Below are 19,337 nucleotides of genomic sequence, written 5' to 3' on the forward strand. Positions count from 1 at the left end.
TATAATGAGGCCCGAGGTCCAATATCTGGGAGCCTCGGACCTCACCGTTCTGCCACAGGGAGTGTACCCTGTGACACCCCACCTCCAGCCCCCACCCACCGCGGGCACCCAAAAATGGGCACGCCCAAAATTCTGGGCTATTATCTGATCATTTATCTCATTGGTATTTGTGGTAACTTGCTGTGTGCAAATTGGCTGCTGCATTTGCCTACAATGACTACACTTCAAAACTAATTTATCGGCTGTGAAGCACTTTGATACGTCCTGAAGATATGAAAGGCCCCAATAAATGCGAGCTTTTTCTTTCCAATTTGTTTTTTTTTGTGTTGAAGCTTGTACCTTTAATCTACACAAAATACAAAACAGGAAACAGTGGCATATTGCTTTATGAATGAGGTCTTTATCACTCAAAAATGGATAAAATAGACCTTCCATGTACGCATTTACCTGTGATTCGCCCTAGTCTGCCGTTGAACATGCGACCCACAAATCCGGCCACATGTGCCCCCAGACTGATTCCAATTAAATGGAAAGAGTCCTCTCTGCTTCCTTGTGACTGAAAATATAGATATGGTTAATTCATATATTGTCATTTTAACTATAGTATTAGCAAATAAATACATTCTATTTATGAAACACCGGCAGCAAAAATGTTTCTAAGCTTGCTGTATGTTGACAACAACAGCTTACATTTAATGTAAAAAATGTCACAGGCTGTTCACATAGGAGAAAACAATGTTGGGCAGTAGTGGTAGAGTTAGCAGAGGTGAGCATAAAAGATGGTTGAATAGATAGGTTGTAAGGTAGAAGCGCTTAAGGACAGAGTTCCAGAAAGTAGGGCCAAGATGCTTGAAGGCTCCGCTACTGATGATGGAATAGAAAGAAGGGATACGTAGGCAGCATCTTGGAGTTAGAGGACCAAAAGGCATGGGATGGGACCTAATGGTGGAGGAGGTTGCAGAGGTATGGCAGAGCGAGACGATTGGAGGGGTGGGATTTTGAATTGAATGTCTTTGGGAACAGGGAAGTTAGCAAGGCCTGGGATGATGGTCGAGGGTCTTTAGTGTGGGACAAGGTGCGGTAGCAAAGTTTTGGAGTAAGTTGAAGTTTGTGGAGGGTGGGACTTGGGAGGGCAGCAAGGAGGGAATTGGAAAAGTTGGGTTTAATTTTGATCTAAAAAAAATGTGATATCTGCTCGGCCACCTGTTAAACACCCCTCACGATTTTTGTTTCCATGGAAACGCTATCATCAAAAGTCAAAATTACCTGTGTTGAGCCAGAGGTAATTAAAACGTGCATAAGGGTTTTGGTGGAAGTGGGGATAAGTTAGGGGTGGAAGTTTGCATTGGATTTAATGTATGACCTATAGATAACCAAAGAGGAAAAGCAGCGAGAAAATAACAATATATTTTATTCATATTAAAAATAGATTTAATGCACAGAAACAAATATATGGTATTTTATTGTAACTCCAAGTGAAATCAGTGCATGAACACTTTTGCGTAGACTGTAAAATACAAAACATACATTTAACTGCTGCCCGGGTTAATACAAATCTTCAAATGTATCAAAGTTATAATCTCAGTACAAAACCATCTTTTGTGCTGGATATTGTTGTAAATTATTTTTGTCTTAAAATAAATGGAAAATGTAATCTTGAAGTCATCCAGCAGGAACAGGGTAAGATGGCATGAGTGGTTCGCACCTCATTCCTGACGTGTTCCCACCCTCTACCATTTTCACTTGCCTGATTTGAGGCACTGGAAGGCTGTCTGCCCCAGAGAAGCGCGGACCTAAATAAATGGCAGTGACATTGGAACGAACACACCATTTTAACCTTGGGCCCAACTACGACCTGCACGGTCTCCAGCCTGCCAGTAAAAGCTGGCGGCAGCAAGGATCCAGGCCCAGGTAAATGGATTTTTTTTTAAATGGCTAAAGGCTCCTTGCGGGCCAGGAGGAGCATAAGTCCTCCTCTTGGCCCCACCAGGATGCCTTGCGCCTCCCTCCCCCGGGCTTCCCCCACCCCGATCGGTACTTACCTTGCCCGGGACTATTTCCGTTGGATCCCTGATGACAGCCTAACACCACCCAACCAATTTTGACTCTTGCCCGCTGGCAGTGACGTCATTCCCACCGACTTTGAGCGGGAGTCAGTGTTGGGGCATGTAAATGAAGCCCGGGAATTAAAATCTCCCGAGCCTCATGCTCCAGGTGCCGGATGGTTCGCTGCCCCCTGTGGCCCCCATACCCCTGCTTCCCGCCTCGAGTTAAAATCAGTCATTGTGTTGCTACATTTTAAAGGCCCCACTAGTTTACTCTCCATATTATTCATCATTTGATGGTTTACCTGTAACCAAATTGATGCCAATGCCTCTCTATAAATCGAGGTTCTCAGCCGAGGGCTCAATTTCTGCCCCACCACCAAAATGGACCCCATCGGTCTCGTGGCAGACACAGAGGAATTCATCAGGAGAATGAGACTCCGGGAATTCTTCCACAATTCCCAAGATTTCAGCAGCGAGCCCAATGAGACAATCAACGATCCGGAACAGCAGACAGAGGGATCCGCGGTACAGCAACCGAAGAAGAAAGAGTCAAACTGGACTCCTCCGGAGGGTCGCTGCCCTCAGCTCGACATGTATGCTCAAGCTGTCAGGAAATGCGTCAATGCCAGATTCATCAGCCGCACTCACAAGACAGTCCAGAATGTCACCCGAGCACAACGCAACGCCATCAACGCTCTCAAGACCAACCGCAACATCGTCATCAAACCAGCGGACAAAGGAGGAGCCATTGTCATACAGAACAGAACAGACTATTGCAAAGAAGCATACCGACAACTGGACAACCAGGAACACTACAGACAGTTACCCGCAGATCTGACCAAAGAACACACCCACCAGCTCAACAAACTGATCAAGACCTTCGATCCAGACCTTCAAAGCATCCTACGTGCTCTCATCCCGCGTGGGAGACTTCTACTGCCTCCCAAAGATACACAAAGCCAACACACCCGGACGTCCTATCGTATCAGGCAACGGAACCTTGTTTGAGAACCTCTCTGGATACGTCGAGGGCATCCTGAAACCCATCGTACAGGGAACCCCCAGCTTCTGTTGCGACACTACAGAATTCCTACAAAAACTCAGCACCCACGGACCAGTTGAACCAGGAACACTTCTCACCACGATGGACGTCTCGGCACTCTACACCAGTATCCCCCACGATGACGGCATCACTGCAACAGTCTCAGTACTCAACACCAACAACAGACAATCTCCAGATGCCATCCTACAACCCATCCGCTTCATCCTGGATCACAATGTCTTCACCTTCGATAACCAGTTCTTTACCCAAACACACGGAACAGCCATGGGGACCAAATTCGCACCCCAATACGCCAACATTTTCATGCACAAGTTCGAGCACGACTTCTTCACTGCACAGGATCTCCAACCAACGCTATACACCAGATACATCTACGACATTTTCTTCCTATGGACCCACGGCGAAGAATCACTGAAGAGACTACACGATAACATCAACAAGTTCCATCCCACCATCAAACTCACCATGGACTACTCCTCAGAATCGGTTTCTTTCTTGGACACACAAATCTCCATCAAAGACGAGCACCTCAGCACCTCACTCTACCGTAAGCCCACGGACAACCTCACGATGCTCCACTTTTCCAGCTTTCACCCCAACCATGTCTATGGACAGGCCCTACGAATACACAGGATCTGCTCAGATGAGGAGGAACGTGATGGACACCTACAGACGCTGAAAGACGCCCTCGTAAGAACGGGATATGACGCTCGACTTGTCGATCGACAGTTCCGACGGGCCACAGCGAAGAATCGCATAGACCTCCTCAGAAAACAAACACGGGACGCAACCAACAGAGTACCCTTCGTCGTCCAGTACTTCCCCGGAGCAGAGAAACTACACCATGTTCTCCGCAGCCTTCAACATGTCATCGATGATGACGAACACCTCGCTATGGCCATCCCCACGCCTCCACTACTCGCCTTTAAATAGCCACCCAACCTCAAACAGACCATCGTTCGCAGCAAATTACCCAGCTTTCAGGAGAACAGCTTCCACGACACCACACAACCCTGCCACGGCAACCTCTGCAAGACATGCCAGATCATCGACACTGATACCACCATCACACGAGAGGACACCACCCACCAGGTACATGGTTCATACTCCTGTGACTCGGCCAACGTTGTCTACCTCATACGTTGCAGGAAAGGATGCCCCAGAGCATGGTACATTGGCAAGACCATGCAGACACTGCGACAACGGATGAACGGACACCGCGCAACAATCGCCAGACAGGAGGGTTCCCTCCCAGTCGGGGAACACTTTAGCAGTCAAGGACATTCAGCCACTGATCTTCGGGTCAGCGTTCTCCAAGGCGGCCTTCGAGACACACGACAACGCAAAATTGTCGAGCAGAAATTGATAGCCAAGTTCCGCACCCATGAGGACGGCCTCAACCGGGATCTTGGGTTCATGTCACGCTACACATAACCCCACCAGCAAAAAGGGAAAAAAAAGTTATGTGTTTTAATATTCTCTCTCTCTCTCTCTGCCATTTGGGTCTCTTTCTTTCTGTCTGTGTAATTGACATAATGTATATCCAGTGTACTGGGACGTGCTGTTCTCCGTGACTGGCCTGTTTGAACAACAACGACACCTTTTGATTGGTGTGATGCTGTCCCAGCCTAATATAAGATATGCGATTTGAGAATCTTTCACTCATTCACCTGACGAAGGGGATAATCTCCGAAAGCTTGTGATTTTAAAATAAAATTGTTGGACTATAACCTGGTGTTGTAAGATTCCTTACATTTGTCCACTCCAGTCCATCACCGGCATCTCCACATCATCTCTGTAACCAGCCACTGATGGCAGTATGTGGGCCGTCAAAGCTAACTTATGTTCCGATTTTCATCCCCCCCCTCTGCGGGAAAATATTTCTGCTCCATTAACTATATCTTCTGGATACTCTGGCTGAGCTGATGATTACCATTAAGATTGTGATGGATGCAAACCCACACCCTACAGATACATGGCGCTGTACTTTTGTTTTAATATAGGATTCAATAGTTGATTTTTTTTTAAACGGTGTTAGCGCAGCCACTTAGCTTGGAGGTTACACTTTCAGTTAACACATTTATTCAGATACTTACAACAAGGCTTGCTATAAGGGTAGAAACCTTCAATCCTAGCTTAGCTGAATTCTGCACTGCATTGGGATACAAAGCTGTTGCACCAATAAGCCAATCGACAATAACAATATTCACATCCATTGCACTAATCAATTCTTTTGCCAGGGTGTCAACCCAAGAAGGTTTGCTTCCAGTGATCCTCAAAAGAAAAATAATGACAAAATTAGGAAATAATCGAATATCTTAAAGTAAAAATGTTCAAGCACATCACAAATATACCTGATATTGTGTGTTGGGATACTAACGTATGAACACTTAATGAATTTGTCTGAATACCTCTCTCTGCTATTTTAATGGAGGTGTTAACCTTTTTGAAATAGAGAGGTTTCTATTTTGCAGGGCTATGGGGATAGGGCGGGGGAGAGGGACTAGCTGGATTGGTCTAGCATGGGGCCGGAGCGGATTTGATGGTCCAAATGGCCTCCTTCCGTGCTGTAACTTTTCTAAGATTCTATGATTCTAGGTTAACACCTCCGCAGCGAGAGGTTTTCCAGACAAGTGTGTTAAATGTTCATACGTCACCATTTCATAGTGCAATTTTGAAGCCACAGAGTTCTATGAAGGTAAATTTCTCCTGTTTTCTCCTTTTGTAAATGGGGTGCCACTCTCTATCTAACATTCAGTTTGGCAGGGGTGTGCCACAGTCTCCCCCATGGACACCTCCATTCTCAACCAAGAAATGGAGTGATGCAGGTGGATGATAACAGGTTTTCCCTCTAGCTGATGCTGAACTCTTCATTTCTACGTTTAACAGCAAGGCATAGAAATGCCCAACGGAGTTCAAACAAATACGAATCCTGGAATTCAATTCATCATTTAGAACAAACACCAAAAATACTTCAACAATCAGGAAGAACAGAAGCCAGCAACTTTCACCACGGGATCTTTTATGTCCACCTGAGAGGACAGACGAGGCCTCGGTTTAATGTTCCATCCAAAAGATAACACCTCCAACTGTGCAGAGCTCCCTCGGTACTGATGTGTCAGTCTAGATTATGTGCTCAAGTCTCTGGAGTGAAACTTGAACCCACAGCCTTCTGACTCAGAGACGAGAGTGCTACCACTGAGCCAAGGCTGACACTTACTGAGCAGATAGCAAGGTCACCCACCCAAAGCCGGCGGGGTCCTTCTATGCACATGCATGTTGGGTACCAATGATGTCATCGGACTCAACTACAATTTTAATTGGTGGCCTGAACTGGTGTGGAAGCTGCTGTAGCTTTCTTGCCAGATGAAGACAGCAAGAAGAGGAGCAGGGGCCAGAGAGGCCCAATCAGGTAGGGGCCAGGAGCAGCAGTGCTCCTCTAATGCCTACAAGGAAAGCTTAGGCTTTTCTTGCTGTGAACTCCCCCCCACCCAAATGCGAGACTCCCGCGAGACAGCCCCGAAGCCAATCTTGCCATCTATATGGTGTTGGCGGGTGACCTCTGGTCTATACTATTTTTCTCTTCCCACTGACTTCCCACCCAAAAAGGGATTTATGTGAGGCATGTGAGTTACAATAGCCTGGCCCTCATTTCTAGAGCAGCAGGTGAGTTTCCAAATAATCTCACTACCCACTCACCCGGAGTTAAAATCGGGACCTAATATTTTATCGTAATTTTGTACCATTGTCACACAAACATGACTTTTCCAGCTTGCCCGCATGTATATTTCACTAGAATTCGCCAAAAAAATTTAAAATTGTCTCTGATTACCTGTATCCATGCATTATTAGCTTGGTGGGTAGACTCCTATTAAAGTTTGAATTCTCAATGTCGTTGTTGCTGCCATTGATAATCTGGGCACAATCTGGGTTCCTGCGGGTGAGCAGCATAAATCGGACGTTGAGATCCAATCTTTGTAAAATGTTCCTCCATGAAGTAGATTGAAAATCAGTGCAGTTCTGCGAAATATTCCCGTTCACTGTAATATGAACAGAATTTTTCCTTATTGATTTTTTTTACCCTTTTTATGAAGCTTTTCAGGACTCATTAATAGAATGTACCTGTCTGGTCTGCATGTGTGTGCCAATAGCTAAATGGGGTATGTTTTGGAAATTAAGATTGATATAAATAAAACATTTCTGTTCCAATTTTAGGTAGTTCTGATTTCAAGAATGATAAATGCACGAAGCTTTTTTTACTCCATTGTTATTTCATTAGTGCAGCAGTCAAAACAAATTTGAAAAGCTGGTTGTTAGATCATGTTGACTAATGACTCACCAGGACACTATCAACTTGGTAACAAGGCTAGCCTATCAGCAAGCAGTGCCAAAACCTGGCATTAACTCAGCTTGTTTCCCCATGTTCATTCATGTTGAGGAACCCTCCTTCAGATGGGAAGGTGGGTTGATAAAGGCTCACTTCTTCATCACCTCACTGGGTAGCAGAAGGTGCACTTGGAATGTGAACGGACTCAATCTAGATTGGCCTGCTGAACTCATCACAAACTACCTGGCAGACTTAAGTGATCTTTAAAAAATTAATTCTCAGGATGTATCACTGGCAAGGCCAATATTATTGCCTGTCCCTAGCTGTCCTAAGAAAGTATTGGTGGGTCTTCTTGAACCACTGCAGTGTAGTGGTTTGATATAACTAAGTGGCTTGCTAGGCTACTTCACAGGTCCGTTAAGAGTCAACCACATTGATGTGAGACTGGAGTCACATATAGGCCAGACCAGGTAAGGACAGCAGGTTTCCTTCCCTAAAGGACATTGGTGAACTAGTTGGGGTTTTACAACAACAGCCTATGATTCTCTGAAAGAATTCTTCTTTTGGATGCAGGGCCATGGAGATCTGGGTCCACTGCCTGTGCAGCTGATGGAGGAGGCTCTGTTGTCTTCTACCTCCTACTCTTCCTGTTCCTGCTCTGCAGTGCACAGTGATTCTACTGCAGTGCTCTCCTCATACTTTCGACCTATATCCTCCAAGTGAATGTAATTGTGCTGCTGAGGTGCTGCTCGCAGGTTGAGTGGAGTGTGCCAATTGCCCACATAAAGTGGGATGGTTGACATGTATGCAGATAAACATTAAACATGCCAGTCAGAGCTACATTGCTGTATGTTTGCTTACCTAACATGCCAATAACTAAATTAAATCACAAAACAATATATTGAATTACCTGCTATGAAGCATACTGGAAGAATTAGTGATCCTAGTAGTAAAATTCTGTTCCAGTAGGCAGCCATTGTTCAGGCAGATGCTATCCCTTTCTTCTTCCAAAACAGCATGTTCATTTCTCCAAAAGTAAGCACATATTTCACCACAAATACTCGTTTAGCAATCTATAACTCTAGTTAATAATTTATGACCTTATCCTTATTTTCAATACTCTTTATCTATGTCACAAAAATGTTACCCTTAACTCAACAGTTCACCTTTCTGGTTTCAACATTCTGTGGTGTTACAGAGTGCTCTCCAAAGATATTTTTCCTGCAATTCCACTGGTTTAATATGAATTTATGAAATAATTATGATGCTTGTAGATCTTTAAACATGATCAATAAGTAGAAATACTCCTTACAAATCAAAATAATTAAATAGCCAACAGATAAGAGTCACATTGTTGAATTTTTCCCAAGGCTATCCTTATTGGGCAAACTTTATCAGAAGTGTCACATTCCTAATTTGCCCTTTGCTCACTTGTGATTTGTTTTTAAACCAACAGCAGCAATTCCATTGAAAATAGGGCCAAATATTTGCCATATTAAACTTTTTTTGACGAAGAAACTTCTCACTGAATCAAGGCAGGAATATATCCGCTGACCTATGATGACAGATGCTTACAAATTTCATTTCTATCAAACAAAAGCCATTTACCTATTTGGGAAATCTGCTACTATGAGAAGCGGACTCAGTAAATGAAGAAAACTAGCAAAACTAGATAAATACGTGGGTCCATGTGATGGGTACAAGTTAAAAAATTGGAACTGTTACAACCTGCAAGAACAAATGCAGAGCTGGACTGTTGCATCAATTAAGAAAACAGATGTCAAGCTAACTTTTGGCTCAAATGAGATCAATAGGTAATTTTTAAAATACTAAACTTCCTTCAACATCACTGAGTTCCTGGCCTCTGAATTACATGAAACCACATCTATTTAGCCATTTCCCCCACTCTCCTGATTTTCTCAGTAAGGTGTGTAGATCCTGGACTCCACAATCTGAACAAGAGAGATCCACCTTAAAAGGCCTACAAAATATATGTGGGCCGAACAATGGCAGGTAAAATTTAATGTGGACTTCCACACTTTGGCAACATTAATGGAAGCATTCCTGAGAGATGCTCATCCAACTGTTACTTCTTTTAGTGTTCCAATAGGTTACTGGATCAATCCAGGCTTAAGTATACTGTGCTACGCAAGAAGATACTGACTTTGATTGGCATAAATGGCTTCATATATATGATATATATATATATATATATATGTATCTATCATATATATATAATACGGTTGTCTACAGCAATCCAATTTTCATCAGGCCTGATACCTTTTTGCAGTTATTCCTCCTGTTTCCTTGGACACATGACCTCACAGTCATAATTTGGATAATTGCATTCCACGTCTGCTCACAGGTGTCTAATTCAGCTGCACCATAGAAAGCACTTCACTGTGTCACTGCACCATTTACCATTACCTGCGGATCTGCCGCTGAAAATCAGTGTTTGAGTCTCCTGCGCTCTCCCTCCATCTTGTCCTGATACTGTGCACTTCACAGCTGGATTGACCCACTGTGTGCTATTTCTACCTATTAGAATCATAGAATCGTAGAAAATTTATGGCATAGAAGGAGGCCATTCAGCCCATTGTGTCCACGCCGGCTGAGAAATGAGCCACCCAACCTAATCCCACTTTCCCGCATTTGGTCCGTAGCCCTGCAGGTCACGGCTCTTCAGGTGCACATCCAGGTATTTTTTTAATGAGTTTAGGGTTTCTGCCTCTACCACCCCCTCAGGCAGTGAGGTCCAGAACCCCACCACCCTCTGGGTGAAAAAGGTTTTCCTCATTTCCGCTCTAATCCTTCTACCAATCACTTTAAATCTATGCCCCCTGGTTATTGACCCCTCCGCTAGGGAAATAGGTCCTTCGTATCCACTCTATCTAGGCCCCTCATAATTTTGTACACCTCAATCAAATCACCCTCAGCCTACTCTGTTCCAAGGAAAACAACCCCAGCTTATCCAATCTGTCATCATAGCTAAAATTCTCCAGTCCTGGCAACATGCTTGTAAATCTCCTCTGCACCCTCTCTAGTGCAATTACATCCTTCCTGTAATGTGGTGACCAGAACTGTGTGCAGTACTCAAGCTGTGGCCTGACTAGTGTTTTATACAGTTCCAGCATAACATACCATTTAACAGCTATCCTGTTAAATGGCTGTTTGGCTAGTTCAGCAGTATTATTGCAGATGCACCTGATTGGCCACTCAGAAGTATGCTCCTTTTAGAGCAACCTAATACTGCTGAGCTTCCACAAAGGGCAGAGTGTTGTGCATTCATATGAGTGTGTTAAAACAATGGGAGAAAAAATTAATTTCCATTTAACACACTGTCTGTGCAGTAAGAGGAATTTCACCCCTCCCCCAAAAATTTAATGAGGTCGCAATCTCATTTGGAAGATTATCTTTGTATGCTATGTGTGATGAAACATGTAACCTGTTTATAAAGAATGTGGTTACAATTGCTTCCCGTTCTGATGGAAACCAAAGATATCGGCTCACCACCACAGCAGGTGTGTTCATCTCAATGGGAATATAGAGCAATACAGGAACTAACGGCTAGGCTTAAGTGAACTAGCAGCAGTTCAAATGTATGGGTTCATTCTACCACCTCCAGCCCATCAAATTCAGTCCCAGATCCTAGCCATTTAAATTCCAATGTAAGGAATCTTACAACACCAGGTTATAGTCCAACAGTTTTATTTGAAAATCACAAGCTTTCGGAGGCTTTCTCCTTCGTGACTCACCTGACGAAGGAGGTAAGCTCTGAAAGCTTGTGATTTTCAAATAACACTGTTGGACTATAACCTGGTGTTGTAAGATTCCTTACATTTGTCCACCCCAGTCCATCACCGGCATCTCCACATCATTTAAATTCCAGACTGAAAGGAATAGGTAAATAATTGGCTCTTCACCAAGCTTCTTATTATTTAAAACTATCTCTTTGTAAATCCAAGATTTGTGCTCCAGTTAGGAATGTACCTTTACACTTGCCCTGGAAAACTGCTGTACCCTTTAGTGATAAGTTGTGCTCATATGTTTTTTATCTTTCAGGTAGTTCTCTCAACGGACTGATAACGGACATAAAACGTCTTAAAAATGCTGCTTGTGTGTCTCTGCGATCAAACCCTTTTTGGCATTTACATGCCAAGTGTAGATTTGTACTTCAATCTGAGTTGAGCCTAGTTTCATCCTGACCTGATTTTAACCCAGTATTGCACTCACTTTTATTCTGCACTAAGTTTGACCTCTGCCCTAATTGGCCATGGGACTGCTTGCATATTCTGTGAACTTTACATTTATTCAACACAGAATTGTGTTCTAGCTAGCTCTTTGTTCAGGATGGTGAGTGGAGTTCATTGCATTCCCAGGTGATTCTGCCAGCATCACAATATTATCTGCGAGGAGTGCTGCAAGATTTTTGGAAATGCCTGGAACAGAGACTCTGAGGCTGTCCGGTCGGTACGAAACCATTCATCACCTCATTGATGAAAACAATAGGGTGATAGGGTGGGCAACAGTCGACAACCTTGCCTCACTCCCCTTTGGAGACAGATAGGTTCCATGAACTCTTACAAAGAGCAGGATACAGGGCTAGAGGGAGTGGTTATATTTTCAGATATAGGATTAGGACTATTGCGTGTGTGAACGATAAACACCGACATTGGCCAAATTGATTGTTTCCATGTTGTAACTCCTATGTAATTCTATGCAATTGAATACACATCCCAGATGAAATCCATGATTTAGTCATGTACTCCTATAGCTTACAGTTTCTTTGAGGACCACATGAGGCTTGAAAGGTTTAATAAATGAAAGCCAGCATGGATTTGTTGGAGGCAAATCGTGTTTGACTAACTTGATTGAGTTCTTTGATGAAGTAACGGAGAGGGTTGATGTTGTGTATATGGACTTCATAGAATCATAGAAATTTACGGCAGAGAAGGAGGCCATTCGGCCCATTGTGTCTGTGCTGGCCGAAAAAGAGCTATCCAGCCTAATCCCCTATAGGCTACAGCACTTCAATATCAGCATATCCAAGTACTTTTTAAATGCAGACATACAGGAGGAGAGAAAGATAGCCGGAAGGATGGCGGGACTGGTGCGAGAGCAGACCTCGCGCTTCTCCGATGATGCACTGGAGGCCCTGTTGGAAGGGGTGGACAAAAGGAGGGTCAACATGTACCTGCAGGGTGGCAGGAGACCCTCCAGACTCCAGCTCCACAGGCACTGGGAGGCTGTGGCCCAGGAAGTGAACGCCAGCAGCATTGCACCACGCACGTGGGTGCAGTGCCGAAAGAAGTTCAACGATTTGACACGAATGGTCAAGGTGAGTGAATGCAAGTGTCAAGTGGCACATCCTACCAACTGCACCACTGCTCCATGCATCATACTCCTCGTCACCTACCCACCAACAAACACTGCCCATCCATACGCAATGCTGCACTCGGCATGCTGCATCTCACCTGCACATAGTACCACACTTGCAGGCCATACAACCAACACTCACAGATCACACACACTGGCAGCTATTCTACCATGATAGGCACGTCACCCAGACACCTTGCAGGATACTCACTGACACACTTCTCTCTGTCTTGCAGGAGAAGGTGGCGCATAACAGCTGGCAGCAGGAGAGACTTGAGGGAGAACAGGCACGCCTACACATCCTCACCCCCTTGAAGGAGACCATGCTTCAGATCATTGGGTGGGTTGTCGCTGCAACCATGACCACATGCCGCGCTGGAGGTCCCGATAAAGGGGTCTCTGCATATCTAATACTCCGTCTCGTTTCCCATATCTCCCTCCTTCCATAATCTTTTCTGACTCATGTGCTGCATCTGCTGTCGGCATGCACGTCTTACTTCCTCCTCTCCCTGCTCCACAACTCAACCTGTTTCCCTTTGTCATTGCAGATACCCAAGAACAAGTGGCAGCACCATCCAAGGAGGAGTGGGGGGGGAACACTGAAGCCACACAGTCACTCGATCTGACACTCGCTTCCACCAGCTCAGAGATTGACACTGCGCGTCCTTTAGAGGCTAGGTTAGAGGAGGGATCTGTACGTGGTGAGAAACTGAGCATAAGTGTGCAGGAGCTAGGGCGGGGGGAACGGATACCGTAGGTGCCAGCTCGCTGGAGGGTGAGGTCGCTCACTAGTTCTGTTGCAGAGGAGTCAGATGAGGACTTCGATGGGCTAGGCTACAGAAGACGGCTGATGGGCGTACACCAACAAATGCTTGGGGCACTGGAAAACCTGCGCACAATGACAAGGGGTATGGAGGAGACCACCTTGAACTTGGCACAGGGCTTTGCGCAGAGCTTGGAGCCCATCCTTTCCCACATGGACCAGGTGGTCACCTCCATCAGTGCACCTGTGGAACCCACCATGACGCAATGCCTGATGGCCGATGTCACGGCTTCCATTGCAGCACAAATCGATGTCATCAAAGGTCTGCAAGCTACAGTTGCAGCTCAGACTGCTGCTATCGTGGCTCTGGGGGCCACTGTGGAACGGGGCTTCCAGGGCGTCACAGCACTCCAGCAATCCGTTCTTCAGCTAATCACCAGGATTGCTGAGGCGCCGCTCCAGGAGAGTGGCAGTAGCGCCATAGCGGTCGGATCTGCTGTCCTCCCTCTGGACGACAGCATTCCTGCTCCCATCCCTGCCACTCCGCCAGTGCCCTTGCTGTTGCCTATCAGCCAGCCAGGCCAGACTGCTGCAGCCCATGCTGAGATGGTGCAGTCTGAAGCCAGGCCCTCCCAGCCCAGGGCTGCTCGAGGTCGTCCTTCAAGGCCATCTGCACGCTCTTCCATTGAAGGCCAGAAGCCGCCCACCACCCATGCTCCAGCCACTGGGGAAGCACCACGTAGGATAGGTAAAGGCATTCGAACAACAGGCACTAAGACAATGCACAAGGGTGAATAGTCCTGTTATGTTTCCATAATTTTATTAGTTAATTGATAAATTTGACTTTGAATTTGCAGTTGATGGTGGTTTTTATTTGTATGATGAGCTGAGGGGGAAACCAATGTGTAATCAGATGGAGGGCGATTTGATGGTCATGTGGGAACGGACAGGTGGGGAGTGTAGGACTGTTGGTGAGTTGGGGGATGTAGTTGACATTATTGATAGCGGGCATGGATCAGGCGAGCACGCAGAGCCCTTGCTGACAAGGCGTGTGTTCCCTGTTGCACCCTTGCGTCTTCCTCCACTTCCTCCTCCGGTTCATCCTCCTCCTCCTCAGCCTCTTCCCCTTCCTCCTCCACCTCTGACTCAAGGTCTTCTCCGATTATCGGTGGCAAGGGCTGGTCCCTCATGATGGCAAGGTTGTGCAGCATGTAGCATACCACCACGAATGTTCCCACCCACTCAACGGAGTACTGCAGGGCTCCTCCAGATCAGTCCAGGAAGCGGAAGCATTACTTCAGGAGGCCTTCAGTGTGCTCCATGATGTTGCGTGTGGCAGCCTTTGACTTACCGAGCCGGGTGAAAGATAGCTGGTATGTTGGACTGCCGCATAACAAAGGCGTCGCGACTGCTCCCAGGGTAGAGGGCATCGACCTCCATGATTCGATGCGTGTGGTCACACACCAGCTGCATGTTCAGTGAGTGGAACCCCTTTTGGTTCACGAAGAGGGCCGAGTTGAGATGTGGAGCACGCAGGGCAATGTGCGTGCAGTCAACGGCACCCTGCACCATGGGGAAGCCTACAATGCAAGCAAACCCTCGTGCTAACTGGTTCTGCTTCTTTCTATCAAGAGAGAACGTGATCAACCTGTTCCACATCTGGTACAGTGCGTCCGTGACCTCCCTTATGCAGCAGTGCACTGCATACTACGAGATGTTGCACATGTTGCCAGCAGAGGCCTGAAATGATCCTGAGTTATAGAAATTCAGCGCCACGGTTGCTTCACAGCCACAGGCAATGCTGTCCTTGTCCTGCTGTGAGGTTGCAGTTGTGGCTGCAGCAGTGATAGATCTCTGTCACAGCCTCCTTGGTGAACCTCAGCCATCGAATGCCATGCTTCTCGCTCATGTTAAGGTAAGAAAATTGGTCCCTGAAGGCCCTCATTGGATATGGCCTCCTGTTCAGTGCCCTGCGCCTCCTCCTCCTCCTTGCAGCTTGACCTGCTATGCATGGCCTCTTTGCATTCTCCCAGTCATGTTCAATGCCCAGCAGGAGCCCTAGCAGACCACTCATGGTTGCCAGGAATCTTGTTCAACCACGGTTGTAACTTTCCAAACTGTAAGGCAGTACCTGCCAAACCACTCTCAAATGTACACGAGCAACTCTCAGTAACCATAGGGAGCTTCAAAAAACACTTCAGCCAGAAGCAATAATCCAGCAACTAATCTGCAACACCTGCATGGTCCCTTTAAATAGCGCTGGTGGGAGGTCCTTCAGGATGTCTAAGACATGTTCAGGTGTGCGTGGTTAAGACCGTATGTTGAGTTGAGCGTTATGTTCCAAAATGGTGCCTATCACTTTAAATCAGCATTGCACACTGATTGTACGCATTTTCTCCCTACTTCACATGCTGCCAGTGTTCGCTCTCTGCGCTCGCGCCAGTACCTATGCCAAGATAGCGTCCGGGGCACGACATGCTAGAAACATGCGTGCGTAGCCAAGACGCCATCATGGCAATCCATGAGACTGCGTAGCGTGAAACAACAGGCGCTAGACGGCCCAATTTCTAGCCCAATGTATTGTACTGATCTCCTTTATTCCAGTGCTAGCCATTTTGGAAATAAACTATGGAGATTAAACAGAATTTTAGGAACTGAATGTTGGCCGATTTTGGAGCTGTGTTTGGATTTCCAAAGTGAAATATGAAGAGCTTAAATGTAACATTATTTAAACATTATGCTGGCTGTATTTCATCTGTTTAGTAATATCTCATCAGCCTGCCTTGTTCACAGGCCCATCACTTAATTGACTAGCTCTAATCATTGTAACATACATTCATCTATTCATCCATTGGAAAAGTTTCTGTGCTGGACCAGAATAAAGGCTGTAGGGCAACTATCCCAATCTAAAGTGTTCCTATAATCCACCAGGGTTTTTTCATTCAAAATGTACTTTATGGAAACAAGTTAGTGTCTGGGGAAATGCTCCCTTAAAACAAACCTTCCAATTAGCAAGTTTTGATGAACTGGCATGAACTGCAGAAGTACTTTTAGCACATGGTTCTGATGCTGTGATATTTCCTGTAATAATACTTTGTAGTTATCAAAGCTACAGATCTACATTTACTGTCTGCTTCTAGCTAAGAAATTGCTGTTATTCAAATTGATGTCAGTTGTAAAATTCCACTGTTCAGACTTTTCAAAATCCTGCATCAAACTCTTAAACATGTTTGCAAAAATGATGTCTTTTTAATCTTATTAAACTATAGTACTCCACTGAATTGTGTCTAACGAAAAGGCAGCATTATCGAAATCAGATAAATGTTGCGAGTCAGATATGGTAAAAGAGAGTGAGACAGATTGCAAACCTATTTAAACATAAGGAGCTTTTTTCTATATTTAGAAGTGAGATAAGATATGCCAAGATAGGTGATTTTCATTCTCTCACCAATTTTCTCCCCTCCATTGAGGGAATTAACTTCTCTTCATGTTTGGTTCCATGGGTAACAGTTGGTGTCATGTTTTCTTGCAAAACATATATTTACTTGCAGGAAAAGTCTTCAAATCTTACACTTAGTTATCTACATTGTGTTTTTGAAGTGGGAGTACCTTCGGACATTTTACGACGTTATGGGCACTATATAAATGCAAGTTTTTGTTGTTGGGCCAATAATTTGTTTATCTGATCTTGGTTTCTACAGTGATAAGCTAGATATAAGAAGTTTTCTGCCTACCTTCAATGTACTTCTATTTTAATAGAGTTTTGATGGAAATTTTAGAAACCTAGAGTTGGATTTTAATTTTCAACCCCAGGCCGTAAACTGGTGATTGCGGATCGACTGCACATTATATATCCCATCCCGCCCGATTTTCCTTTTCATTGAAGTCATGGGAAAAGAAGATCCAGTGGTATGTAAAACGGGTGGTTGATCTGCAGCGCCGAGTTTACTGCCCAGCATGGGACACTGGCACCTGTACTGGGACAGGAAGGAGCTGTATCGCTGGGATGGGCTCCATCTGAATTGGAATGGGACCAGTGTCCTAGCGGAAAGGATAAATAGGGCTGTGGATAGGACTTTAAACCAGTAAGATGGGGGAGGGATCTGGTGAAAATAACAAGCCTGAAGATGAAAGAAATAAGAGATGAGAATAAAGGTCAGATCAAGGTAAGGAATAAGGGTGACATTAACAGCTAGGGAACAGATACGGTTATAGAACATAAGTATAAAATGACTTAAAAATAAAATGAGTGGAACAATTAATAAAAACAAATTAAATTGCCTGTACAGCAATGTGTACAGCATCTGAAACAAAACAGGGAACTGGCGGCAATAATTCGTAGCGAGGAGCCAGATGTAGTAGGGATAACTGAAACATGGCTTAATAAAGAACAGGACTGACAGTTAAATATTGCAGGGTATAACATATTTGGAAAGGATAGGGAGGGAAGAAAGGGGGTGGGGTAGCTGTACTGATTAGAGACAACATAATGGCAGTAGAAAAAAGAGACATAACTAACAATGAGATAGAAACAGAATCCATATGGATTGAGACAAAGATCAAGAAGGGATCAATCACATTAATAGGGGTATACTACAGACCACCTAATAATGGAAGGGAAGTGGAGGCAAATCTATGAAATGAGTAAAGGCATTGAATAATAATCATGGGAGTTTTCAACTATTCCCAAGTAAACTGGCAAGAAGAAGTAGGGAAAGGGGAAAAGGGAATGGAGTTTTTACAGTGTGTTCAGGACTCCTTTCTTACCAAGTATATGAGAAGCCCAACGAGAGAGGAATCACTGCTGGATCTGGGAATGGGAAATGAACCAGAGCAGATAAGAGCAGTAAGCATAGGGGAACATCTAGGCAATACAGATCATAACATAATAAGGTTTAAAATAATGATTGAAGACAGACATAAGTAAGACAAAGACCAAAGTAATAGATTGGAAAAAAGCTAATTTTGAAGGGATGAGAATGGAACTAGGGAAGGTAAAGTGGAAAAAAATTGACAAAGTGATAGAACAGCAGTGGGAAATATTTAAAACAGTGATCAATAGAGTTCAGGAGAAATATAGTTTGCTAAAAAAACAAGAATATACTAGCCAATAATGAAATACAATGGATGAATAAAGAGATAAGGATAAAATGAAACTAAAAAAAGGCATACACTAAGTACATGGATAATAAAGGAGAGGATAACAAAAGGGAATATGAATAGGTTAGGAAATAAGTCAGAAAAGCAATTAGGAAAACAAAGAGGAACTACGAAATTGAATTATTGAGGATTATAAAAAGAAATAGTGAAGTATTCAACAAACACATAAATAACAAAAGAAAAATCAGGATAGGGATAGGGCCACTAAGGGATGTACAAGATAAACTCACAGGTAATGACATCTAAATAGCAGAAATATTGAATAGTTACTTTGCCTCAGTATTTACCAGGGAAACTAATAAGGTGGGTATGATATTAGAAGAAGAGATCAAAAAAGATATAAAGACATTTAAGATAGAAAGGGGGAAAGATAATTGATCAACTAATCAAACTTAGAGAGAATAAAACCCCTGAACCAGATGGATTGTATCCACGCATATTAAAAGAAGTTAGGGAAGAGACAGCAGAGGTACTATAACATATACTGTATATAAAAATTCATTATAGAAGGGAATAGTGCCAGAGGACTGATGGACAGCTAATGTTGCTTCCATTTTTAAAAAGGGAGATAGACCAAGTCCAGGGAACTATAGACCAGTT

The 19,337-nt window shown here is 44.4% G+C and overlaps 3 protein-coding genes across 4 annotated transcripts in view; 1 reads left to right on the forward strand and 2 right to left on the reverse strand.

The window, feature by feature from the left end:
• The window catches only part of LOC137327333 (uncharacterized), a 69,632-nt gene extending 64,804 nt beyond the window's left edge, over positions 1–4,828 (forward strand). For both annotated transcript variants that reach the window (XM_067993021.1, XM_067993022.1), the window contains exon 4: positions 2,391–4,828. In XM_067993021.1, coding sequence (XP_067849122.1) covers positions 3,193–4,044 — 852 coding nt within the window. In that variant the 5' untranslated portion in view covers positions 2,391–3,192 and the 3' untranslated portion in view covers positions 4,045–4,828. The remainder of the gene's footprint in view (positions 1–2,390) is intronic.
• The window catches only part of pla1a (phospholipase A1 member A), a 32,003-nt gene extending 23,569 nt beyond the window's left edge, over positions 1–8,434 (reverse strand). The window contains exons 1-4 of the mRNA XM_067993023.1: positions 8,349–8,434; positions 6,944–7,151; positions 5,208–5,385; positions 448–556 (exon numbers count right to left, since the gene is read on the reverse strand). Of these exons, the coding sequence (XP_067849124.1) occupies positions 448–556; positions 5,208–5,385; positions 6,944–7,151; positions 8,349–8,415 (562 nt within the window). The 5' untranslated portion in view covers positions 8,416–8,434. The remainder of the gene's footprint in view (positions 1–447; positions 557–5,207; positions 5,386–6,943; positions 7,152–8,348) is intronic.
• fstl1b (follistatin-like 1b) overlaps positions 1–19,337 on the reverse strand; it is a 587,712-nt gene that overhangs the window by 163,160 nt on the left and 405,215 nt on the right. The gene's annotated exons all lie outside the window — the stretch shown is intronic.

The sequence above is a fragment of the Heptranchias perlo genome, chromosome 11 (assembly GCF_035084215.1).
Source record: "Heptranchias perlo isolate sHepPer1 chromosome 11, sHepPer1.hap1, whole genome shotgun sequence".
In the NCBI taxonomy this organism is placed as follows: Eukaryota; Metazoa; Chordata; class Chondrichthyes; order Hexanchiformes; family Hexanchidae; genus Heptranchias; species Heptranchias perlo.